Consider the following 25,047-nt stretch of genomic DNA (forward strand, 5'->3'; position numbering starts at 1 on the left):
CAAAATCAAAAATAGTGTTATTAATTCTGGTGTCTCCGAAGCACGAAAAAAAAAAAAAAAGAAAAAAAAAGAAAAAGAAACCCCCCTCCCCACATTTCAGCCCCAAGTCCAAGGCCAAGGGGCTACCCCAGCAGGCAGTGCAGGCCGAGGGGCCAAGTCAGTTCTGGCCATGGGCTTGAAGCAGGACCAGCCCACGGGTTTGGCTCTTAGGGCCCAGCTGGGAGGCTGCCTGCCTCAGTTTGGGGGAGCCCAGGCCCTGAATTAGGATGAGAGATCAGGGGCCAAGGTCAGAGGTCTGGGATACTCAGTTCTGGTGCTCTGGCTAAGGCAGCCAGAGGTCAGGGTTCACATGTGGGAGCCAAAGCCACTCAGTTCTGTGGTCCAGCAGAAAGGGCCAAAGGCTGGGGGTCCAAGTTTCTGAATCCTGGGCTGGGACCCAGAGGGCACCAGGCCACTCAGTACTGATGCTCCAGCAGGGGCTGGGCAGCTGGGCTCTCACGCTCTTCAGCGGGGGCAGGCCAGTCACCCAGGGCCCCAGTGGGCGTGCCACTCTCAGGAGCGCTGCTGTCCAAGCACGGAATATCCTGCACTGCTCTGGGGGGCGAGGCATCGGTGCTGATGTCCGGGCTGAGGCTGAGGTCTAGGGGCACCTGAAGGAGGGGAGATAGGTTGGTAGGAGAGCAGACCTGAGCTGCCCAGGACCTGACCTTCCCAAAAGAACCTTACCTGAGATTTGGGGGTGCTTCCTTTAGGGCTCCCTGAGGCTGGCTCCCCCTCGGATCCCCCTAGCCCCTTCCGACCCCCCAGGCTCCACTTCCCACTGGGACCCTCAGAACTAAGGAGGCCAGGGCCAGGGGGCCTTGAGGGCCTGGGACCCTCAGTGGGGGCAGGAGAAGCGGGGGATGGTCCAGGGAGCCGAGGGGGTGGCCACTGCAGCAGAGGAGGGGGGCGCCCATCACCAGAGCCACTCAGGGAGGGCCTCGGGCCCCAGGCAGGGCCTGGTGGGAGGGGCTGGTCACCACCGCCTGTGGGAGACAGATAAGAGGGCAGAGACTTCAGTCGGCTAGGCTGCCCTCTCCACTCAGCGGTTCAGCGCGGCCCTGCCTGCTCACCTGCTGTGTTCTCAGGTGTGGGGTGTGCCAAGGGGGGGTTATTGCTGAGGGAGGTCAAGCCTCCGCCTCCACCACAGTCCGAGTCATCCACGTTCCCGCCGCTGTTGCAGCCGGCACCACAGCCCTTATGAAGCCTGGGGGATGGGAGGCGGACAAGAGGTTGGTAGGGGGTGGGAGATACAAAGACCTCACAAGCACAAGTCCCCAACCCAAGACAGGTCACCTACCATATCAGAACCCAGAGTCCTATTTCTAAAAGGTTTTTGCCATCTACTTTACAGGGCTTTTTTTTTTTCCCCTTAAGGCCGTACTGCGTGGCATGTGGGATCTTAATTCCCTGACCAGGGATCAAACCCGCACCGCCTGCAGCGGAAGCACAGAGTCTTAACCACTGAACCACCAGGGAAGTCCCTACAGGGCTTTTAAGGGAGGGCTTATCGGGGACTCCCCTGGTGGTCCAGTAGTAAAGATTCCACCTTACAACGCAGGGGACACGGGTTCGATCCCTGGTCAGGGAACTAAGATCCCACATGCCGCAGGGCGACTAAGCCCATGTGCCACAACTACTGAGCTCGCGCGCCTCAACTAGAGCCCGAGTGCCGCAAACTACAGAGCCCATGGGCCCCGAGCCTGCGCGCCATAACTAGAGAAGAAAACCCGCTCGTCACAACTAGAGAGAAGCCCACACACTGCAACAAAAGATCCCGCATTCCTCAACGAAGATCGCACGTGCCACAACTAAGACCCGACACAGCCAAAGACAAATAAAATAAATAATAAATAAACCTTAAAAAAAAAAAAAAAAAGGGAAGCATCATCAACGGTGCTTCAGGCTAAAGGCCACATTCAGCTGTGGCTGAGGGGGCGGGGTATGCGGTTGGGTCAGCTCAGGGAAGGGGTCAGCTCGGGGAAGGGGTCAGCTCTCGGGGCTCAATCCTGGCTCCAGCACTTCCTCAGTCAGACCCCGGAGAGAGCCGCTTCCTCTCTCCGAGCCCCGGCTTCCTGCCCCGTGACCCCAGCCTTGCGGGCTAGAGGCGGGGGGTCGGAGCTCACCTCTCCCAGCTGCGCAAAAGCCAGCGGGCGATGGCGCCCAGGCTGATGGGGCCGCCCCACAATGCCCGCAGCTGGGGGTGGCTGCCGGCCAGCGAGGTGGTGAGGGGCGACACGTAGATGGGGTAGCCCAGCGGCTGGTCACAGGAGGAGTTGATCATGTTGCGGAGCGCCTGCTTGGCGTTCTGGATGCTGCCTCGCTCGGGGTTGCGGTTGCGCAGGAACACCAGCTCCTGCTGCTGCCCAGCCCACAGGCCGCGCACGCACTCGCGGTTCACCTGCGGAGGCCACACGCAGGGGTCAGGAGGCCGCGCCAGGAAGGGGGCCGGGTCGGGCGAGCGGCCGTCCCCACCTTGATGACACGGAAGCTGAGGTGGCGCCGGTTGAGCATGATGATCTTGTACTCGTCGGAGGCGTCGTCCAAGACGTGCCGCAGCGCCAAGAGCGAGGGCGTGTTGCTGAGGATGGCGCTGCGCCAGGCCGGGTCGCCTTCGTGTGAGATGACCAGCCGCTCCTCGTTGGCTGCGATGGCGTCATACAGAGCGGCCGGCTCCTCATACTCATCTGGGGACGTGAAGTGGTCCTGCGGGAAGGACGGAGGGCTGAGGCCGGCGGCCCCTGGCCTGGGCAGAGACCTCGCCCCACCCTGCCTGGGCACACCTCTCCCTACCTGGTGAAGCTTGAGGGCCATGCGAACCCCAGGTGCCACCACGCGGTGAAGCAGGTCCATGTCGGCAAAGACCCACTCGTCGCGCGGGGAGGTGATACGGAAGTCCCCCTTAAACAGGGCGTGCAGGCCATAGAGGAAGGGCTCCAGGCTGGGGAAGAGGAGGGGGGGAGGTGAATGCACAGGGGGCTCCTGGCTTCCTGAGCTCTGCCTCTATGTGCAGTGGTCAGAGCAGAGACGGCTCTTTATGCTGGGCCTTGGTTTTGCCATCTTGACGAGGTCAACCTCTGCCCATGTCCCTCACAGGGCGGTGAGGAGCAGGCGAAGTCACCATGGGTAAAAGAGCCACTGAAGGAAGGACTGACGCGGCCCCTGGGGGCTGAGGCCAGAGGCCCAGAGCTCTTCATGGAGGTAGAGGAGGGGAGAGTGACAGGCCCGGCTGGACTTGCGGGCACTCACCTGGCCGACATGCTGTGCGAAGCTGTCCCCAGGGCCCGGCGGCCCAGCACACACAGGCCAAAACACAGCGTGACCAGCGGCGAGTTCCAATCCTGGTCCACAGGCTGCGGCACAAGGACCCCCGTCCCCAGAGCCCAGCTCAGACCTGGGACAGGGAACTTGGGGTGGGGGCTGGGGCCCAGGCCAAGGGAGGCTGAGGGTGAGAAGAACCTGCACGGGGAGAGGGTAGGCCGAAGGGAGAAGGCAGCCCCAGGGTAGCGGTGGCCGGACCTGGCCGCGCCGGGAAGCGCAGTACTGGATCCACTCCAGGTGCACGGCGCAGAAGGAGGGCAGCGAGAGGCCAGAGAGGCGAAGGTCGTAGTCCTCATCCACACTCAGTGAGAAGGTGGGGTCTGAGTCAGCATAGCCAGGTGCCCGCACAGGACGCAGGGCTGTTGCGATGCCCTCGTGGCTCAGCCAGGCCTCCAGCTTTGGAGAGCGGCTCACATAGTAGATGATGCTCTGGGAGGAGAGGGCTGGGGTCAGTGACTGGGGGAGCGCCCTTGCCCTGGCCACTGAAGGAGACAGCGTCAGGGTGAAGAGGCTTCTCCGTGGGAATTCCCTGGCGGTCCAGTGATTAGGGCTCCATGCTTTTGCTGCCAAAGCCAGGGGTTCGATCTCGGGTCAGGGAATCAGGACCCCAGAAGGCATGCGGAGTGGCCAAAAAAAAAAAAAGAGGTTTCTCCCTCAGACTGAGCTGAAGTCAGCTTCCCGGGACGCCCATCATGTGTCCCATCTCAGCTCCCTGAAGACCCACAGGCAAGTCTGCTGCCCTTCTCTCGGCCAGGGAGGGGGAAGGGGAAAGCTGACAGGAAGCAGTCCTCCTCACGGAGCATCCCCTGGAGGGTGGTGCACTGTGGCAAGTGCTCGGATGCTTGCCCTTCCCTCCTGCCCTGTTTGTAAGGGGAACTGAGGCCCAGACAGACGACAGACTTGCCCGCAATTACACAGCAGGGCAGGGTGAGCTGGCCAGCACCACAATACCACGATGCTGTGGCATCCAGACCTCAGAGGCCCCAGAAGGTCAGACTAAGGTCGTGGGGCTGCCTGCAGGCCAGTGGGGCCTAAGTGCCCCTAGGTCTTGGGCCCCTTGAGGCAGCTGAAGTGTGACGGCCACAGGGCTTCCCCTCAGAAAAAAGCCAGAGGCACGGCATCTGTGCCCAAAGTCCGGGGCTCCTGGACCCTTTAAGAGATTCTGCTGGCTTCTAAGCAGGGGTTTGGGCAAATGCAGAGGAGCTCTTGGAAGTAGGCAGCTGACACAGCCAGCATGGATGGGCAGTGTGAGGCCGGCAGCTGGCAGCCAGTGAGGTTACTGGGATTCTGTGTGCTGCCCTGGGATGAAGCCAACGAGATGGGCTTCTGCCTGGGGAAAGGGTGGGAAGTCCAGAGCTGGGGAGGCTGGCGCAGCTGGCCATGAACAGAGGGCACCTAGGCAGTAGGGGAGTCCAGCAGGGTGGCTCTGGTAGGACGTGGAAAGGCTAAGAGCCAGGGCAAAATGGCCACAGTACAAGCCAGGAAGAGCCAAGGGCCTCAGCTAGCTCCCTGGGTGGTGATGGTGGGGACGCCTGGAGGCCATGGCTATAGGTGGAGCCTCGTCAGTTCGGTTCCCGGCATACAGCAGCTTGCCTGGTAGCTGGGAGCCTGGCCCCAGCATTGCCTCGGCTGTGGCAGGTGAGTGGGCAGTCTGGGGAAGGCTGGGTGGCCCCCTTACCAAGAGGAAGGGGCACCAGGAGCCTAATGGGGTGAATGGGGGCAGGAGGGCTGTGGGGCAGCTTGGGCTCCAGGCAGACTGGCTCCAGACTGACCTTCTTGCTCAGAGGGCATCTCCGCAGCCCCCAAGAAGAACCAGAAAAAAAAACTTTGGGGACTGGGGGAGGAGCTGGCCTGGCACACAGAAGTGCTCCACTAACTTGCACAACCACATGGTGTTCTACGGAACCAGCAATCCTGGGGCCCAGCCCTGAGAGTGGTTCTCAGGAGTAACAGCGCCCGCCTGCAAGCACTTGCTGGCAGCTCAGTGGCTCTGCTCCATGTTTCACGTGGGGCAGCTCACTGAATCCTCATAAGCATCACAACTGCGGCACCTTTTCTGCCTTCATCCCACCTAACTGCAAGGACGGGTCTGTGAGTCTCAGTTTTCTCAACTGTGAAAGGGGCCTATTACACTGACCTTGCCTCTTCCAAGAATTACTAAAAGAATCAAACAGGGGCTTCCCTGGTGGCGCAGTGGTTGGGAGTCCGCCTGCCGATGCAGGGGACACGGGTTCATGCCCCGGTCCGGGAAGATCCCACATGCCGCGGAGCGGCTGGGCCCGTGAGCCATGGTCGCTGAGCCTGTGCGTCCGGAGCCTGTGCTCCGCAACGGGAGAGGCCACAACAGTGAGAGGCCCGCGTACCGCAAAAAAAAAAAAAAAAAAAAAAGAATCAAACAGCAGAATGAATGTGCCTGAGCTTGGAAATGCTAAGAGCACCCCAAGGCTTGGCTGCAGGTGGATGTGAGGGCCAGTGTCTCCGTGGCCACGAGAGTTGCACTGAATCTCTCAAGCAACTGCACTCAGTGACTTCCACGAAGGACAAGGGGTAGGAGGCGCCAAGGGGGGCTAAATCTGCACAGGAAGGCTCCGCCTGGTCTGCCAAGCCCAGGGCTGGATGGGACACATCCCTGAACTGCCCCAGGCTTGTGGGGCTGCCCTGCACACCTGCCTCCCCCCAGGGCCTGCCTCAGCAGCCCCCATTCATCCTTCCAAACTTCAGCCCACACTCCATCCTGGGCAGAGCCTTCCCTGGGTCCTCCAGGCGCCTCCACACGGCCGTGATTCTGCCCAGCCTTTGAGGCAGCTGTGGCAAGTCAGCTTCCCCTCAAGAAGCTGGACAGGGGCGGCGCTCATCTCAGCCTGCTAGCCGGGGGCCTGGCTGGGGTCTGCTACACCGTCACGAGAAGCCTACACTGGCCGAGAGGGAGGAAGTGGGGAGACCTGGGCAGGAGCACCTCTCAGGAGACGGGGAGAGGAAGGTGGACAGGACCGTAACCCCTGGGTGACCTGCGGCTGGTCCTTTTTCTGGACCACAGCCTCTTTCTTGGTGACGATAAGTATGGGGCAGGCTCACAAGCCCTTCCCTAGGAGTGGACGGGTGGAAACATCCACAGCAGAGAAAGTGCAGTTTCTCTGACAAGCGACACAGATGGGGTGCCCACTGGCAGTGAAGGACAGCTAGGGGATGCACAGGACTGCCCTAGAGAGAACCTCAGGTGGGCAGGCTCACCTGGACTCCAACAGGCCACCCCTTCTGGGCCCACGACAAGCCCCAGGGAAGATGCTAAGAGAGCGTGAGAGGACCTGTGAGCCCCTACTCACCCCGCTCCTGTACGCCCTCATCATCCCTGCCACCTTACAGAACTGCGAGAATCCCCACTTCTCAAGGGGGTTGACAGGCACAGCAAAGAAGGCGATACCTTAAGCTTCCCAGAACCCAATCCACAGCTCCCTTCGGACCCCACACCGTGCCTCACCAACCCCCTGCCACGTCACCATAGGCCTCGACACCCTCAGGCCTGGCTTGGCGTGCCCAGGCTGAGACAGTGAGGACCAGGCCTGGGCTAAGCCTAGCTCTGGCACTTCTCCTGATTCTAGGGCCTCGGGCAAGTCACTGTCCGCATCTGAGGCAGCGGGACCTCTCCCGGAGGGTGTGGCGGGCTTCACCCAGCTCAGGAGGGGTACCTGGCAGAGCCCAGCCCTCAGTGAGCACCGCTGCTTGGCAGCTGCTCCTAAGACTGTCGTTCCTGCCACCACTGTTCCTATTACCGTCACTCTGTACTGGGGGGTCGTGGGGCGGGGCTGGTGGTCTAGAAGGCTGGTATCAGCAACGCCCCTCCCAGAGAGAGGATCTGTGCACGTGCTGCCCACCGGCCCCCAGGACTCACCACCCCACGTGAGCCTCCTGGAGGAGGGTGACAGGGAGCCCGCCGCCCCGGGCTCCCCACCGTCAGAGAGTCACATGGGCCTCTGAGGCCCGCTGTCCAACACTGACACTTTGGAGGCTGATTAAACTCTCTGAGGCCTCTGCTTCCCTTGGGCAAAACAGGCCCCCAAGGATCCAGAGGATGGCCTTCGGGATGCTCCTGGCCAGTGAGCAGTCACCGGCGGGGACCCCTGCCCCCAGCCACCTGCCCCTCATACCCTGACGTAGTAGGTGATGAGGATCTTGCGGAGGTCGAAGACCTGCAGCATGGAGGCAGCGTTGTTGTCACTGATGCTGTAGCCCTCCAGCACGTACTTGCTGGCTGTCACTTCCCAGGCCAGCCAGCGCTGCCCGAAGGCGGCATTGAAGGACAGGACCCTCGGCAGGTGGCCAGGCTCGCAGCAGCAGCAGCCCTCATCCTCCTCCACACCCTCTGTGATGGCCTCCACCTCACGCTGCTGGCAGTACGTACCTGCGGGGAAGGGGGGGCTCCAGTCAGGGGGCCACAGGGACACCCCAGCCTACCTCCTCCCCAGACAGTGCCCAGGCACCTCCCCGAGATGCGACGCAAGTAACCATTATTAAGTGAACCGATTAACAAACAAGCCCCTTTCTCCCGACTCCCAGTGGCCGCGATGGGTGTAACTGGGTCGTTGAGGGTTGGGGGGAGGGGACAGGGTCTGGTCCCTCATCTATAGACGCAAAGACTGAAGCTCAGGCTCGTGTTGCTCCCGAGCTGTGCCTAGAGCCCCTGTGCATCTGTGAGCCCCTCTGAAGCTGGCATCTTCCAGGCACAGCTTCCTGAGGGCAAGGAAACGGCTCACTCACCAGGGCTTATGTGTGGCCGCCCACCTGGTCCTGGCCTGAGACCGCAGAGCAGGCCAGCGGAAGCTCCAGGTCCGAGCTTTCATCAGAGCAGCCTGGTCGCTACAGACCTGCCGCAGTCAGGGCAGGGACGGGGCTGGGCTGGAGAGAGCCTGCCGCCTCACTGCTCGGACTAGGAAACCCAGGCCCGGCGGACAGAGCCCCTTGCTCAAGGGCCCCAGCAAACCGGAGCAGAGCAGGGCTAGAGTCCAGCCCCGACACACCGTCAAACTCGGCCCCGCGACTCACCCCGGAACTCGAGGCCACGCAGCTGGAAGGTGACGAGGCCATTGCCGACCTCGATGAGGTGCACCAGGGCGTTGAGGTAGTCGGAGGCCAGAACAAAGCAGTCGCCGGGGCCATAGTTGCCCCAGCGGCCCAGCACCAGGTCCCCACACAGCGTGTGCTGCAGCGAGCGAGTCAAGTGCTCGTAGAAGATCGAGTTGAGGTTATTGTCATCAGCTCCTGGAACCCAGGATGGACGGACAGATGGACAACGTGACACGTGAGCAAGGCTCCCTCCAGAAAGGCCCCACCCGAAAGCCCCCGATGGCCAGGTACACACCAGGGTTCCGGTCCAGCTGTGTGACCAGGCGGGTGTTGGAATGATCCACACGTTTAGTGCTGTTCAGAGAGAGAGCGACAACACAGGTGGCCAAGAGGGCAACGCTGCCCAGGGCTTAACGACTGCTCCCGCCAGCCCCAAGCACCTCCCCTCCGAACCCGCACCCCTGCACTCTGAGGCAGACGCCACAACAGCCCCGTGACAGAGGGGGAGGCTGAGGCTCAGGGACATGAGGGGACTCACCCGGGACCACACAGCCAGGAAGCCCAGGGTGTGAGCCGAGGCCTCGGCCTGGCTCGAGTTTTGCCTCGTTTGGGTCAGCCACCTCACCGAAGCCCACAGTGCCCCACCCAGCCTGGGCTCCAAACTCCTTCCCGTCTCCCCGCAACCTGCCCCCCGGTGCAGCCATCCCGCTCCTCTGCCAAATCCCTCTCAGGGACGCCCCCGGAACTTGCTTCTGTGTCCCACGAGACTCACTTGTAGTCGCGCTCCCAGAACTTGAGGGGCCGCGCGTAGGACATGATGAAGACGGCGCTACCCAGCAGGGGGTTGAGCGGCGTGGAGAAGAGCGCGGAGAGCAGGGCCTGAACGAACAGCATGGCCGAGTCTGGGCACGAGTCAAGGAGGTGGCAGGCACGCAGGACCCTCCCCGGCCTCCCTCACTAGCCCCCCACCCCGTGCCAACCCGCCTGGCGGCCCCCAGCCCCATCCAGGCCACGGTCCTCCCTGCACACCCGCGCCCAGGCAGCAGGCGGCAGGCTGGGTACGTGGCACGGCGAATGGCTGGGCAAAAGCGTGGAAAGCCGAGCCCCACGTGATCTGCCAGGGCGCGATGTAGGTCAGCACAAAACGCAGCTTGTACAGCAGGTCCCACAGCTGCAGGGTTGGAAGGGGGGAAGGTAAAAGATACGCAGATCACTCACAGAGAGGGGGGGTCCACCAAGTACCCACTCAGAGCCTTGGGGCTACGCCACTTGCTGCCTACATGGGAGTCAAGCTCAAGATCACTCCCAGCTCTTACACTCTGGACCTGCCTCGAAGCCCCCGATACCATCAGCAGCTCCAGACAAAGCAACCAAGGGGGCGTTAGCCATTTAATTCGTAGAACCACTCCGGGAGCCTCCTACTGCTGTCCCATTTCTCAGATGGGAAAACTGAAGTTCGAGAAGGTAGAGCAGACTTGCTCAGGCCATGCCACTCTCAGTGATGAGGCTGGGCCTCAACTGTGGTACCAAGAGTTAAGAGACAGTCACAGGCCCTGCCCTCAGAGGGGGACACAGTCTGGATCGCCACCATCCTGGGCCAGGCCAGAAACCAGACTAGAATGCCCACATGAGTGAGCTGAAAGCTCAGGCCTGCACTGGGGTCGCCCTGCAGGCACCACTGCAGACTCCAGCACAGAGCCGGGGAACGGTCCTTTTCAAATCCCAGCTGATCACCAATGCTCCAGGAGACCTGAGGCAAATCACTTACCCACTTTAAACCTCAGCATGCTCGCTGCCCCGCCAGGAGCCGCTGCGAAGGCCCCCAGTGTGGCTAACGTGGACTGGGGAAGGTCTCCCGCACCAAGGCACGAGAGGCCTGCTCCCGCTGCACAGCCTGGAGTCTTCCTGCACAGTCTCACCTTGCTGCAGAGCAGGGACATGAGGAAGTAGTCGAGCAGGAAGCCCTGGGAGAGGCGCGGGTAGTCGAAGTGGAACAGCAGGACGGTGAAGGCCAGGGTCAGGTACTGCTGGGGTGGGCAGCAGAAAGCCGAGCGCAGCAGCTTCAGCCCAGCCACGGTCATCAGCAGCGCCCGGCAGCTGTGGGCGAGGGGTGGGCGTTAGGCACTGGGCGGAGACTCGGCACAGTGGGTGTGGGTGCCCATCCCTTGCTGGCCCTGGCCTGGGCTCTGCTGGGCAGGCCCCTGCTCTTCTGGCCCGGTGCCTCTTCGTCTCTGCTCTCTAAAGAGGTCACCCCCTTCAGGCACACTGGAGAGACACGTCTGCTCTTGAAGGGACAGCTGCTGCACCGGAAAGGGTGTCAGGAGCTGGGGGCCTACTTAAGCTTGCTGGGCAACTGAGGCAGGTGTCCTTCCCTCTCTGGGCCTCAGTTTCCCCCTGTGTCACACGGAGATGTAGACGGTGGGATGGCAGGGGGCTGTCGGTCCTCACTAGAGACAGAACTTGTCCGGGTGGCTGACAACCGTGTGGGCGTCCACTGTGAGGGCGTTGAGCACCACAGCAGGGTAGATGAGGTACTTCTCCGCACACTGCAGGCCGGCGTACAGCTTCTCAAACCACATCACCTGGGCAGCACCTGCAACGAAAGGTGGAAAGGTGGGACTGCTGTCTAGCACCGGGTCCTCCGCATTCCCCTCCAACCACGGGGCAGGATAGGTGTGCTCTCCAAAGGAACCTGGACAGACGGCAAACCCCAGGACGTGGGGATGTGGCATTCTGGGTCCCTAGAGACTCTGAGCGGTTGCGGGCCAGGTGGTTGATCTCTGGCAGCCCAGATGAGGGCAATGAGGCCGATGAGGCCCAGGTCGGGTGTGTTGGGGGATTAGGGCAGGTGCTCTGCCCAGTCGGCTGTCTGTGAAATAAAGGCTGATGACAACGCCCCAGGTGCCCACCGGAGCCAGGGCGGGCAGGGTGAGGCCCAAGCACACAGTGATCCTCAGCCTCAGGGCCCTTCTGAAGGGGCCCCTGCCACTTGGCTCGAGCTGACTTCAGCCACATGGAGATGCTGGCCCAGTGGGCAAAATCCTTCATCGTCTATGAAAACAAAGGCATGTGGACCTTTGCATAACAAATCCAGATGTTTATGGCCTTCCCTGTCGGTCCAGTGGGTAAGACTCTGCGCTCCCAATGCAGAGGGCCCAGGTTTGATCCCTGGTCGGGTAACTAGATCCCACATGCATGCCGCAACTAAGAGTCTGCATGCTGCAACTAAAGATCCCACAAGCCGCAATGAAGATCCCGTGCGCCGCAACTAAGACCCGGAGCAGCCAAAATAATAAACAAATAAATATTAAAGAAAAAAAGAAAAGAGTAAACAAATCCAGGTGTTTAAATATAGGCTCAGGGGTGTTTGTGTTGCAGAATCCAAGTAAAAACGCATGCCAGGCTGATGTAGTTCGTTGGTAGCCAACTTGTAATTCTCGACAACGCGTCCCTTTAAGGTCCTGGAGTTCTACTTCTCCCATCTCCTCAGAGACTGCGAGGCAGGTAGGAAAAGGGCAAAGCAGGCAGGGTGAAAGTGAGGCATGGGCTGAAGCGGGCGCAGGAGCGGGTACAGAGGGCAGTGAAGGGGCCGCAGGGCCAGTGCCAGAGCGGACGGGGAGGTGTGGGCAGAGGCTGCCCCCTGCTGGCACTCTGAGCTGCGAGGCCTGTGCTCCCATCAGGCTGCAGGTCCGCTTGGAAATCAGGGCAGGAGGGGTGGAGGGGTCCCAGCCCGGGGCGGGGGGCACTCACCGCGCACTTCATACTGGCTGTACTCCAGCGGCTTCAGCACGGGCTGTGACAGGCAGAACCAGGGCAGCTGTTTGCGGAGTTGCGGCAGCAGGTAATGGGTGAAGAAGCCCACGGCCCCAGCCAGCGCATACAACACAAAACCCAGCACGGACTGCAAGAGGGAGAGGCGGGAGGCTCAGCCAAGGGACACAGGCCACAGGGCCACGGAGCCACCTGGTACAGGTCAGCCAGGGGCAGAGAAGGACGTGAGGCCATGGCTGCCCAGGCCCTCAGGGCAATCGGGCTCCGGCGGAAACTGAGGTGGGGGGAGGGGGAGGGGTGGCCTGCGCCACACGAACCTTCAGGGCAATGAAGACGGTGCTGGCACTGATGGCAAAGGTGAGCACAGCAATCACCACACACATCACCAGGTCAGAGTGCAGGACCTCGCGCTGCAGGGTCAGGAAACACCAGCTTGGGTGTCCCCGCCACCCAGTGGCTGACCACACCCCCGCACCCCAAGACTAGACCCTGACACTGCCGGTCCTCACCACTGACTGACGCATCTTGTCTGGCAGTGGGTCTGGGGGCTCGGCGCGGGCCGTCTCCAAGCTCCGCTCCTCCAGCTCAGGGAAGAGCCTGCTCCGAATCAGAGACCTGGGGGGCATGAGAAGAGTCAGGGGCCTGGGTCTGGGGAGGCTGCCCCTCCTCCCACAGACACCCCCCCAACCTCTGCCATGTCAGGTGGTGACAGACACACGCAAACACGTATACACGTGCGCACACGGACAGGTACATGCGGGCACCCACCAGAGCACGGTGGGGTCACTGCTCTGCCGGCTTAGGTGGTAGGACAGCGCCACCAGGAGGCCACAGAAGACAGAGAAAAGGACGGGGACGTGCTGTTCTGGCCAAGGAGTCTGGGGAGAGAACCCATGCTGGTCAGAGGGGATGAGGATAAGCATGGCGGCGGGGGGCGGTCCCCCAACCGTGGGAGAAGCCACTGCTGAGCCCAATTCACAGCCCTGTCCCAACAACCCCCTGGGCTTCAGTATGCCCGCCACCGACAGGTCATCCCTACCTTGATGGCTCCGAGGCAGAAGCCGTAGAGCAGGGCAGCAGCCAGCAAGCTGCGCAAGAGGCTGAAGACCGCAGTGAGTGGGCTGGTGGCGGCTGCGAGGTGAGCAACAGCCTTTAGTAAAGCCCAGCTCCCACCTGCCGGCCGCCCACCCCACCGCCCCCCACTGCCTCTCAACTCCCCCAGACCCCGTCCCCAGCCCACTGTTCTCGGCTCCCCCGAGCCCGGAGAGGCCTTCGGAACCCCTGGCATTCTTGGGTTTAAACCACTTGCCTGCGGAGGAGACAGGAGGGGAAGGGAGGGGAGGGGAAGAGATGGGCTCTCAGAATCCACCAGGTCACCGCGGGAGAAGGCTCAGTGAGCAGCCAGAGCCGCAGCCATAACCCACAGCCCCTCCTGGGCCCCGCACGGCCCCCACACCCCCGAGCCACCCGTGGGCCCCATACCTGTGCCCCCAAAGCCGTGCATATCTATCTGCTCCAGCAGGTACATGAGACAGGTGTTCACCTGGGGCAGGAGGCCCAGGAGGAATACGAACGGGAAGCACAAGGTGAACACTGGCGGGGAGGGGAAGCGGAGGCCCGGTCAGCCTGCAGGCTGCCCCTCGGCCCACCCTTGGGGCCTCGCTCCCTGGGCAACCTCAACCCTGCCCGGCCTTACCAGTGGCTACATCACGGGCGCAGAAGAAGAAGGAGGCGGAGAAGAGCGTGAGGCCGTAGAGGGAGACGGGCGGGAAAGGCTGAGCTGAGCCCAGGGCGTCCAGCAGCCAGATGAGCAGACAGCAGATACAGAAGTAGACAGGCCGGCTGTATGCGATCACCCAGTTGTGGCCCTGGGGAGGGGGGCCTGTGAGGAGCCAGGCCTCCCCTACTGAACACCCTACTTGTACGTGCACACACACACGCTCACATGTCCCGTGCCTGGCCCTGGGTCCAAGATAGAAAGCTTGGCATGCTGGGGACAGAAGGACCAAGGAGCTAGGGGTGATGGGGGTGGTTGAGGGAGCCCTGCCTCTCCCCCATCCGACCCCTTCCCCACCTGGTCTCAGTCCTGCCCAGGACCCAGGCCTGAGTCTCGCGGGGAAAGGTGCTGCTCTGCTGGTACTCACGTGCATGGGGGATGCTGCATCAGGCTGGACACTCTGGAAGAGACAAGAGCTACACTGGTGATGAGAGCCAGCGCCCACGGGAGGGTCAGAGGCCCCAGGATCTGTTTGATTCCACTTCTGGGCCCTTATGAATGAGCAGGGCAGGCCCCTGAATTGTCCTGAGCTTCAGTTCTCTCATTTGTAGGATGGGGGGTGGCTACAGGGGATCTGAAGCATCTTAACTGCTTTCGAGCGGGTTTCGAGCTCAACCCGCTCAAGAGGGGTCCTGGGAAGGGGGGTGCATCTGGGAAGAGACGGGAGGGAAGAGACCCAGGAAGCCAAGCCTGACCTTCAGCAGGGAGTACTGGCAGGAGGCGATGACCAGGCAGAACTGGAAGACCCAGATGTCGGTGAAGAAGCCCTTGAGCAAAAGTAAGTAGCCCAGGAAGGCGACGAGGCTGCTCAGGCCGACACCGAGAATGTTCTCCACCAGCCCCCGTGTCCTGGAGAGAGAGCAGGGTCAGAGCACACCCACCTCCTCACCTGCTAGTGGGGCAAGGGGTTAGGGGATGGGGGAAACAGGAGCTAGCCACAAAGGCCCATGTCCAGGCCGGTTTCCACGCCAGCCATCATCCTATGTGAAGCTATGCCCTCTCAGGGCCAGGGCCAGGTGGCACCCGCTCCAGGAAGCCACTCCACTGCTACCCTGCATCCCGATGCCAGTCTTTGCCCCCTCTAGACCCTGAGGCCTCAGGTGCCACCACTCTGGCATCTGCCCATCTCCGGCTCCCACTCGCTATGCTACGCACACAGACAATGCCCCCAAAACACCGGTCACAGCGCCGGGAGAAATCCAGAACACAGGAAGGCAGGACACAGGTTCCAGGCCCAAATCATTCACCCGGACAACAAACGTCATCTGATCTCTCTCACTTTCTGGGCCTCAGTTTCCTCCCGAAAACATGGAAAGCTAAGACAGATGGTTCGTTAGCTTTTTCAGGGTACAGGATTCAATTTACTTGACACTCACCCAGAAGCAAATAAAAAACAACACACTGAACAGGAACAACATCTCCAGCAAAGCTCTGGGAGAGGAGTGACCAGAGCACCACCCCCTCGGCCGCCCCTCTGCACCCAGAAGCACCTGAAGAAACCCCACTGCAGACTCCAGCTCTCCACGCACCCTCAGCGACCCCAGCAGGTAGGTTCTCTGTTGCCATGACAGCCTCCACACGTTCAGAGTCTGGAAGGCCAGGGGCCAGGGACGATCAAGGACTGGGGGATGAGGGGGTGGGTGCTCACCGGTCCAGCAGGGCCAGCAGGGCGAGCCGCTCGTAGCGCACAGAGGTCCAGCGGCCGGGAAGAAGCCAGTACTTGTAGCTGTGCTGGGCCCGGGGCGGCGCCTCCTCCATCAGTGTCTGCTCCTGGGATTCGTGCAGGGAGTCCTGGTCCAGCAGGTCAAACTGCGGTCCCCATGGCCGCGGCCATCAGCCCCGCACCCCCCGCCCCCGTGGTCCACTGCCACCCCCCGGCACACACTGGCTGGTCAACACAGAAAGTCCCCACCATGTAGCAGCCCCGCGGCCTGCCCTGACCCTTCATCCAAGGGCCTACTCCTTCCTCCAGCTTCCCAGGACGGGGCTCAGTGGCCGTGGGGGCTTCCAGGGCTGCTGGACGCCAGGATTACTAGCTCCTGCGTCTGTCTTCCCCACTCAGGCAGCATCTCCCGTCTCTTCCTGGGCTCAGGGAAATCCACCTTATCCTTCAGGAGCCAGCACAAACACTACCCTCCTCCCAGACAGAGCCCTCAGGGTCACTCAGACCCCCCTACCCTGGAGCACACGGAGCGCCAGCCCTGAGGACGGGGCCTCGGTGCCGGTGCCAGCACTGCGAGGCCCTGGACCAACTACTTAATCTCTTTGGGCTTCTCGTGTCTTTAATTCAACAAGTGTTTACGGGATACAACTACGAGCCTGTCCCTGTGCTGGGCTCTGGAGAGCCCAGCAGCACAGCCCCTGCCGCTGGTGGAGACCCTCGGCTGTGGAAGGATAACACTGCTATCCCACGTGACCGTCAAGAGAATAATCGCGTCAGGAAGGGGCACGTGGGGCTTCTGGGCGCTGCCCGTGGCCTCTCTGTGGCCCTGGGTGTGTGGGTGCTACTTTCACGACTGTCGTTTAACTCTGAGTCTGTGTCTCATACGTCCCTAGTACTTCTGTTATTCCCTGGCCAACCACATCAGTTATTGCCCACGTCAGGACGCTTTCAGGAACGAAAGGTGGCGCTCTTGCTAGCTCTGCTGAGACGGACAAGCTCGAACAGCATGCCTCAAGACACCCCACGTCAGGCGCCCAGCACAGGAGGCAGCACTGCCACTGCCAGGCGAGCTCAACTGCCCCTTCTCCAAGTGCCACTGCTAACATCCACCATCCCCACTAACTGTGGCCCCTCCAGGGCAAACAAAACTATTCCAGACATGTTCGTTGAACGAGTAAATAAATAAGCGACTCCTTGAGCCATTCAGGTCCAGGACCTGTGCACCCTGCCATCAAAGGTCAAGACAGCTATCTCAAGGCCCCTGGAGCCCTCACTCAGGGTGACATGTCCCTCCTGGTGCCTGGGTGGATGCTTGGTGGTCTGCACCCCGCCCCCTGCAGCTCCTTCCCCGATGCTGGCTCCTCACCTCTGGGATCTCCAGGGGCACTCGGCGCACCTGCATGCCCTGCAGGACCACGGGCCGCGGCTGTAGCAGGTTCAAGCCACCTGTCGCCTCTGGGACATCAGCCGAGTGGAAGCTGGAGGAATGCGAGTGGCGGTCCCTGTGGGAACAGCAGCCGTGAGGGTCGGGGCTGTGGGTGAGGCTGGGAAAGGAATGGGGTCGAGGCCAAGGCCAGGCCATGACTGGGGGCCCAAGGGAGCTGCTCCAATACCCAGGAGCACAGGGGTGTCCAGAGGAGTCAGGTGGCAGAAGTGCCTCCCTCCCAGGTCCTGGGCCTCCTGGAAGACCCTGGAAGCCTCCTGCTTGGAAATGCCGCGGAACCAGAGACCTAAGGGATCCCTGCAGGTCCACCCTTCACCGCCGCCCACCCTCCTCTCCTCCTAGAGGTCTGAGCTGCCCCTGCCCAGCCCAAAGAAGGAAGACAGAAAATTCCCCAGAAATGGCAGCCCATCGGCTGCTGGGTCGGGAGAGCCCAAGCTTGGAGACTCACCAGGCACCATTGGCTGCCTGCTCCCCCTGCTGCCCTACAGGGTTCTCGTAGCCGCCTCCAGCCAGGCCAAAGGTGTAGGAACGCCGCACGCCTGGGGCACAAGTGTGGGACACAAGGCAGCCTGTCAGGGACAGGAGCACCGAGGCCCACCCCACGTGGGCACCAGGGCCATCAAGTGAGGAAAACCCTCTGCTGGGTTCCCCTGGATGGCAGCCCAGCCCCTGGGCACCAAGAGCACAGCTGCTGGGACCATGACCCTCAGCGGGAGAGAAAGAGGCTTGGCCACGGACCGGGGGAGGGGCTCACCGCTCTCGTCATAGAAGTAGTGCACGGCACCCTCGGAAGTGTCGTCAAAGGTGCAAGCCTCGTGCACGTTGGCGCCGGCCCGAGTGAGCAGCAGCGAGGAGGCGAAGTGCAGGGCAGAGGGCAGCGTCAGCGCCCGGGAATGGGAGGCAGCCCGGCCCCGCTGAGCTTCCTGCAGGCTGCTGGGGAGGGGTCGGCTCATGGTCAGCACCCCTTAGAGCCAGCCGGCCCCCACTCCCGTCCAAGCAGCCAGCAGGTGCTCACCTGGGCGGCGAGCCCATGAGCGAGGCGGGGGGGGTAGGGTTGCTGCCGGCATTGTGACGCCTCCGGATGGCCTGTGCCCGCCTCACGCTGCTTGAGCGGTCCCGCTTGCCAGTCTCCTCGGCAGCTGACCAGAGAGAGAGGCCCCCCGAGCTTAAGTGACAGAGGCTTGGACAGAGCCTGAGGGAGGGTTGGGGGAGGGGGGGAGACAGATGCCCCTGCATGGATGGAGCTAAAGGTCAGGCCTAGTCCAACCGTATCCCGCCTCTGTGGCCCAGCCAGGTCACCTAACCACGTGGGCCTCAGTTTCCACATGTGGAAACAAGGACGTGATCTGCTCTGCCCCACTGGCGACCCAGGAGGATGAGCGTGGCTACTCAGAGTCCTCAAAGAGCAGAGGCCCAGGTGCTACCTGCAGGACCTGGAGTCAGGTGCCTGAGGTCTCTGCCTCGGTCTCCTCACCACTCCAGCCTTGCTCATCTGAGACGCCTGGCAGCCAACGTCACTAGGTCGCTGCGTCCTTGTCCATCTGCTGCCTGAGACAGAGGCTGACCAGGTCCACTCCAGCTGCCCCTGGCCCAAACCCACGTCCCTACCGAGCTCGCCTCCCCCCAGCTCTGGAGCCGGCACTCACCTCCCCCCACAGCACCATCCTCCTGCAGCTCCCCCCGCCAGCCAGGCTGGTTGGCCGCAGGTCCCCGGCGGGCCTCGGCGGGCAGCACGGCGGGCTCACCAGCTGCCAGCTCCACCCCCGCCTGGACCTCCAGCTCAGCCTTGGAGCCAGCCAGGGGGCCCCTCAGGCCATCACCCCCTGCCCCGTCCATGCTCAGCACGCGGGCGTGCGTTTTGGCGCTGGCGGTACTAGGCGTCCGCTGGGTCCCATAGGGCCGCTTGGGAGGCACAGCCGTCCCCTCCTCAGCCCCGTGCGGGGCCCGTCGTTTCCGGGGCCCCCCCGCCGCACCCCGAGAACTCTCAGGGGAATAGCAGGAAGTGGACGAGGAGCTGTCGGTGCTGTAGCGGCGCTGGGACCGGAGGCTGGAGGCCGGGCTCAGTTCACTGCCCTCGCTGGTGTCATCGTCCTCGAAGAAGCCCCCGCCTTCCAGCAGCGGCCGCCGAGGGGCACGGCCAGCGGGGGAGTGTCTTCTCACAGGTGGCCGCCGTTTGCTAGGCCGCAGCAGGGCCAAGTCCTTGGGCCGTACAACCAGGAGCGGCTCAGCCGGGCCCGGAGGCGTCCCTGCTCCTACGACTGTGTCAAAGGAACGCAGTGTGTCATCTGACGGGACCCCAGCATCTGGTGAAGCGGGCAGCTCTGCCTCCGAGGGTGGGTCTGTGTCGCTGCCCTCGGGGGCTTGCCCACCGGGGGGGCTGTCCAGGTGGGTCGAGTTGGTCTTCTCGCTCTTGAAGCTGCTCAACGTTTCCCTGTCAGTGCCACTGAAGCAGGAATCTGAGGAGCCGGCTTTCTGGGGTGTGGGCTCACCCGAGCCCCTCCGGTCCAGGGGCTGGTAGCCGCTCGCTCCGCGGCGGTGTTCCCGTCGACTGCTGGTCCTCACCAGGGCCCGGTCGGGCCGGGTCAGCGTCAGGAAGCTCTTGCTCAGCTCCTGGCTGAGGCTCCCCTTCAGCAGGGGGCTCATGGGAGTGTCAGCCACGCTGCTCCCACTCCAGGGGGCGCCATCTCCAGCCAGGGGAGAACGTTCTGAGGAGTCCGTGCTGGGGAGAGATGGGTCTGGGGCAGCCCCTGGAGGCGTCTGGGGGAGGTCTCCAACTATCAGAACACAAGAAGACAGAAGACGACAGAATGGCATTCTACAAAAGAGACTGGTGGCTGAGGGGGTCCTATGGCCCCACTTTCTGAGAACCCGGTGGGGCAGGACACAGAGGAGGTCCAATCTGAGAGAACACAGAGAGCCCAGGGAAGTAAAAGTTGGGGTGACTCAAAGACAAGACAGCTAGTCTTCTCCCCAGGCTCTTGCCAACATGCCCACTCACTCAGCTTCTCCTGTGAGCTTAGCTTCAGCATCTCTCGATCGGCAGAGGTCATGATCACGTTGTTGCTGCCCTGCTCCCGCACCAGCTCCTTGATGTCTGCAACCACAGCCCCAGAGGCGTCAGCAGGACCTCAAGGCCTCCACGCGCCATCCCCTACTCCACACCACCACCTTCAGCTCTGAACAGCAGCCACCTACCTCTGAGGGGCCCAGAGTCCTCCATCCGGGGCAGCAACTCCTGAGCAATAGAAAAAAAAAGTACGAAGGAGCAAACAGGGCAAAAAGTAGGTTCAGGACATACCCATGTTGGGGACAGGCTCTCAGGAGAGGAGTGGGGAAGAGAGAGGGCCAGGACCACTCACCGAGACCTGGTTGAAGCCAAACACGGAATGCTGAGAACTACAGCGTACGGGGGGTGTGGAACTCACTTTTCGAAATACTGTCATCTCCACTCCAGAATCCCTAGCAGTGGAAAAGAACAGTAGCTTTCAGCTAACCCTCTCTCTTCATACAGTACTTCTCCCAACATCCCCATCACTCTACTCTCCGCACAGATCCCCCTGATAAATCCAGGGCCAACCATAGAACATTCAACCGTTCTTGGACCCAATGTTCCCTAAGCCCCTTCTCCATCCTCCAGCGCTCAGGCCCAGGCACCAAGGACCCTCCATTTCCAACACAGGCCCTGCCTCGCCCCACCTGGGCAGACTGCCGTCCCCCTGGGCAGGCTCTTCCTCTGGTTCCCCCATGGTAGAGCTGCGCTTCTCCACAATCTCGCCCTGGTCGAACATAGCATGCAGCCGATAGTTCACAGTCTTGATGGCAGCGAAGATGACAGCCACCACAAGGCAGTACACACCAGCCACCATCAAGCTGGGGGGCAGGACCTGGAGGTGGCAGCAAGTCAGGTCCCTCTTCACACAGCCCTGGCCCCGTGGGGTGGACCTAACGCCACACTCAAAGCTAGGATTCACAAATTCACAACAGGACTTCATCGCCCCTGCATACAGCTAGTAAGAAGGCCCTGGCGGAGGGCCCTGTCTTCTTTCTAACTGGAGAGAAACGAAGTGAGGGTCTCAAGGTCACCCAGGCCAGAAAATTTTGGCCTCTCCTCCACACACTCCAAACTTTGCACTGAGTCCTCTTCCTACATCCTAGCGCCCAAGCCACAGCCCAGAATCCCAGCCAGGTTGCACCCCTCCGTGACATCTGCCCTCCCTTTCCCCGGCGGGAGTTACAGGTGGCGGCAGCGTCTCACCATGTACAGCAAGAAAGGAAAGGTGAGCAGGAATATCCAGACATAGAGGTGGAAGCAGTTGGAGAAGGTGCTCTGGTGCGGGTCGAAGAACCAACCGCCGGTGAGCGAAGCCCACACCCCCTGGCGCAGGATCTGCAATACCTGCGACCCCATGGCCCCGCCGCTGCTGCGCGCGCCCTCCTCCCGGGACCCTCATGGGGGCGGCCCCCGGCCCATGCCCCGCGTGGCGCCCGAGGGCCCCGGGGCCCGGCCTCGCGCTCACGCCATGGCCTCCCCCAGCGGAGGAGAGAGGTCGGTGGGGCTAGGGTGCGAGCAGGGGGCGGGGCCGGCCCGGGCAGTCAGCGGTGCGAGACCCAGGCGCGGGGGTGGAGACGCATCAGAGGCGGGGTCCGGGCCCCCACCCCCGGCCCAGATCTGCTCCCAAGGGCCGGGCCGGCAGGCAGGCGCAGGGCACGGGCCGGGCACCCGTCGGCGGCATCCAGAGGTGGGCGTGGGGTGGATGCTCTGGGGGTGCAGGCGACGGCTCCCTCGGTTCCGGCCCGGGGAAAGCCCTGGTACCCTGAGGTCCACTTCCGGGGTCACAGGTCACTCGTTTTGGGCTCCGCGCTCGCCCCGCTTCTGCGGGAGCCGGCCCAAGGGGGAGGCCGGAAAAAGGAGCCGCGAGCCGCCAACCTGCAGTGGCGCATGCGCCCAACGAGCCCAGTTGGGACCCGGAAAAGGAAAATCTGGCGGCTTGAATGCGCAAGCGCAGGGAAGTGGTGGAGCGCTAAGAAGCGGGAGAGTCCTTTGGGCGTGCGCAAAGTTCAGGTCTAAGGGAAGGGACGGTCCGAAAGGCAGAAGCGCTTGTGCGCATGCGCACACCTAAACGTTGCCAATCTAGCGGAGACCACTGGGCGGAACCCAAGGGATAGTTGAGGGGCCATCGAGTAACGGCGGAGTTAACTGGCGCAAAATTCTCCCAGTGAGTTACAAGAGGCGGGGAAAAGGATGGAGGCGCGGATCTCCCTTGGCTAAAGCGACAGTTCGCTACGGGAGCACGCCCCTCTAAGTCCGCCCTTTTTAGCGATGGACCTGAAACCTCACGTGCTACCTCTACTTCCAGGTCGGAGCTCAGACTTAAGATTGTAGAGAGCGATCCTCCAAGAACAGGCAGGAATAGTCGAAGTAGGATAGCGTCGTTTTTCTTAAAGTGACAGGCTCAAGGCAATTGGGGTCAATCCAGCAGTTACGAGGGCGGTTTAGCTATTCTGAATCCAATCACTGAGCAAATTTCTTGACCGCAGTTTCAGGTTTCCGCCCCTTCATGGGGAAGAGGCATGAATAAGTGGATTGTTTCCCAGGTGAGGGAAAGAGGAGAGCCTTAGACAACTCGTTCCAAGAGCTCGAGGTGCAGCCAGTTCCGTCCTCCTTGTCTTACGCACCCCCATCCCACTAGCTCTGCAAAGCTGAGCTTCAGGCCCCAGTTTCACATACGAAGAGAATGAGGCGCAGAGAGGATGGGTCACACAGCCCTGCAACTTCGGAGCGAAGACCAAACTCGGGTTTGCCCCTCTCCCAAGCCCGGTTCTTTGCCCCAATTTTGCTGATGCGGATGTAGAGAGTGGGGATGGCCCGTCCTTAGCAGAAACCAACTTGGACCCTAAACCTGCTGTCGTAAGGGATCGGGGCCACCCTTCCCCACCTTCTGCCTCTCATTGCCCGCCTACCCGGGAACTCCCAGGCCCAGTCGCCCCGCAGCCTCTGGGAGGGGAGCGGTGCTACCCGCCCGCGTCATCTGATGCTGTTTCCTGCAGGAGGGAGAACAGCGGAAAAAAGTGAAACTCCACCCTCCACCTCTGCCTCCCGCCCCCGGGGCCAAAGTACAAAGGGAGGAGGAAGAAGGGAACGGGGTTGGAGCCATCGGGTTGAGAGAGCCCAGCCGGGAAGAGGCAGGTTGGCCCAGCTAGAGACACTCCAGCCACCCCCTGCGCAAAGAGACCCAACCGGAGTCCAGGCGCTGCCCCTTGCTGGCCCCACCTTACACTTGGCGGGTGCCGGAGCCAGACTCCCAGGACTGCTCCAGACTGAGGGACGCCCGGGCCCCTCTGTGCCAGCCATGGTGAGACGCCGGAGGCCCCGGGGGCCCACCCCCCGAGCCTGACCACACTGCCCTAGGTCGCCTTCCCCCGGAAGCCCGAGATGCGGGGGGCCGGGAGGCGACACTCCTGGCTCCCCAGAGAGGCGTGGGTCTGGGGCTGAGGGCCAGGGCCCGGATGCCCAGGTTCCGGGACTAGGGCCTCGGCAGTCAGCAAGGGTGGGGACCAGGGGCACCCAGGGAAGGTCCCCCACACCCACCAACGCCAGCTCCCAGCCATGGAGCCCTTGAAGAACCTCTTCCTCAAGAGCCCGCTGGGGTCATGGAACAGCGGTGGCAGTGGGGGCAGTGGGGGCGGCGGCGGAGGTTGGCCAGAGGGATCCCCGAAGGCGGCAGCTTATGCCAACCCTGTGTGGACAGCCCTGTTTGACTACGAGCCCAATGGGCAGGACGAGCTGGCCCTGCGGAAGGGCGACCGTGTGGAGGTGCTGTCCCGGGATGCAGCTATCTCAGGCGATGAGGGCTGGTGGGCGGGCCAGGTGGGAGGCCAGGTGGGCATCTTTCCGTCCAACTATGTGTCTCGGGGCGGCGGTCCGCCCCCCTGCGAGATGGCCAGCTTCCAGGAGCTGCGGCTGGAGGAGGTGATCGGCATCGGTGGCTTCGGCAAGGTCTACCGCGGCAGCTGGCGCGGCGAGCTGGTGGCTGTGAAGGCAGCTCGCCAGGACCCCGATGAAGACATCAGCGTGACAGCTGAGAGCGTGCGACAGGAGGCCCGGCTTTTCGCCATGCTGGCACACCCCAACATCATTGCCCTCAAGGCCGTGTGCCTGGAGGAGCCCAACCTGTGCCTGGTGATGGAGTATGCTGCCGGCGGGCCCCTCAGCCGTGCCCTGGCTGGGCGGCGTGTGCCCCCCCATGTGCTCGTCAACTGGGCCGTGCAAATTGCTCGTGGGATGCACTACCTGCACTGCGAGGCCCTGGTGCCTGTCATCCACCGAGACCTCAAGTCCAACAACAGTGAGTTTTGGGGAGCATGGGTGGAGGTTGGCATGGCCCAAGTACACACCTACTAACAACGCTTAGCTGAGCCTACCTGGGGATCTACTGGAGGCAGGAGTTCCTCCCCTAGGGGAATCTGAGTTGACCAGGGGTGCCCGTGGGCTCACACTAGCCCCAAAGCAGGAGTTCCAGGCGCCCAACAGAGTCCTTCATGCCCCATCCCCAAAAAGAGTCCTTGATCCCAGCTCACAGCTGCCAAGTTAAAAAAATTGGAACCTCTCACATGGACCATAAGCAGCTTGCCTAACCGTGGCCACTACCTCAAGGAAGGAGGAGTGCTGGATGCTGGCACCCCCTCATCTTCAGGGAACTCCCCTGAAGTTCACCGTTGTCCTGTTGGTGCCTCCTCCCCCCTCCACTTGTGGTGGGCAGCTCCTCCAGAACAGAAATCTCAAAGGGGGAGAAACCACCCTCTTCCCCTGCCCCGTGGTGGTCAAAGCTGGGGCCAGGGATGGAATTCTGGCCCCACCCCTTCCCCCCTGGCTGCATGATCTCTAGCTGGTTATTTCAACTCAGAACCTCGATTTCAGATTCTGTAAAAAGGGAGTGATCGGGAGGGTGAAACGGCTTAACAGGCTGGGCA

General features: G+C 62.2%; 2 protein-coding genes across 14 annotated transcripts in view; one reads left to right on the plus strand and one right to left on the minus strand.

Moving 5' to 3' along the window:
• On the minus strand, positions 1-22,982 carry PCNX3 (pecanex 3). Of its 12 annotated transcripts, none has more exons than XM_022591467.3 (35): positions 22,422-22,982; positions 20,773-20,960; positions 20,436-20,535; positions 20,272-20,311; positions 20,075-20,170; positions 18,723-19,850; positions 18,092-18,215; positions 17,831-18,009; positions 17,525-17,615; positions 16,999-17,134; positions 15,618-15,778; positions 14,665-14,818; positions 14,337-14,369; positions 13,889-14,060; positions 13,675-13,785; positions 13,232-13,323; positions 12,961-13,070; positions 12,702-12,807; positions 12,510-12,602; positions 12,172-12,322; positions 10,870-11,014; positions 10,341-10,518; positions 9,484-9,592; positions 9,194-9,323; positions 8,717-8,775; positions 8,401-8,616; positions 7,506-7,759; positions 3,559-3,789; positions 3,289-3,392; positions 2,833-2,980; positions 2,515-2,745; positions 2,166-2,440; positions 1,113-1,246; positions 727-1,025; positions 1-650 (listed from the first exon to the last, which is right to left on the minus strand). In XM_022591467.3, the coding sequence occupies exons 2-35, from the start codon at positions 20,940-20,942 to the stop codon at positions 456-458; spliced, it is 5,955 nt and encodes a 1,984-aa protein (XP_022447175.2). In that variant the 5' UTR covers positions 20,943-20,960; positions 22,422-22,982; the 3' UTR covers positions 1-455. The 12 variants fall into 12 exon arrangements, with proteins under 12 accessions (XP_022447175.2, XP_022447169.2, XP_022447170.2 ...); XM_022591461.3 differs by lacking the exon at positions 22,422-22,982 and adding an exon at positions 21,332-22,411 and having other exon boundaries at positions 17,831-18,006; XM_022591462.3 differs by lacking the exon at positions 22,422-22,982 and adding an exon at positions 21,332-22,411 and having other exon boundaries at positions 15,618-15,760.
• MAP3K11 (mitogen-activated protein kinase kinase kinase 11) overlaps positions 22,655-25,047 on the plus strand; it is a 15,943-nt gene continuing 13,550 nt past the window's right edge. The window contains exon 1 of one of the 2 annotated variants that reach the window (XM_089914522.1): positions 22,655-24,422. In XM_089914522.1, coding sequence (XP_089770648.1) covers positions 23,684-24,422 — 739 coding nt within the window. In that variant the 5' untranslated portion in view covers positions 22,655-23,683. The remainder of the gene's footprint in view (positions 24,423-25,047) is intronic. The other variant, XM_022591469.2, reaches the window with a different exon arrangement.

This window comes from Delphinapterus leucas, chromosome 7 (genome assembly GCF_059928025.1).
Source record: "Delphinapterus leucas isolate spDelLeu-1000000601 "Yukka" chromosome 7, BTC_Dleu_Yukka2, whole genome shotgun sequence".
Taxonomy (NCBI): Eukaryota; Metazoa; Chordata; class Mammalia; order Artiodactyla; family Monodontidae; genus Delphinapterus; species Delphinapterus leucas.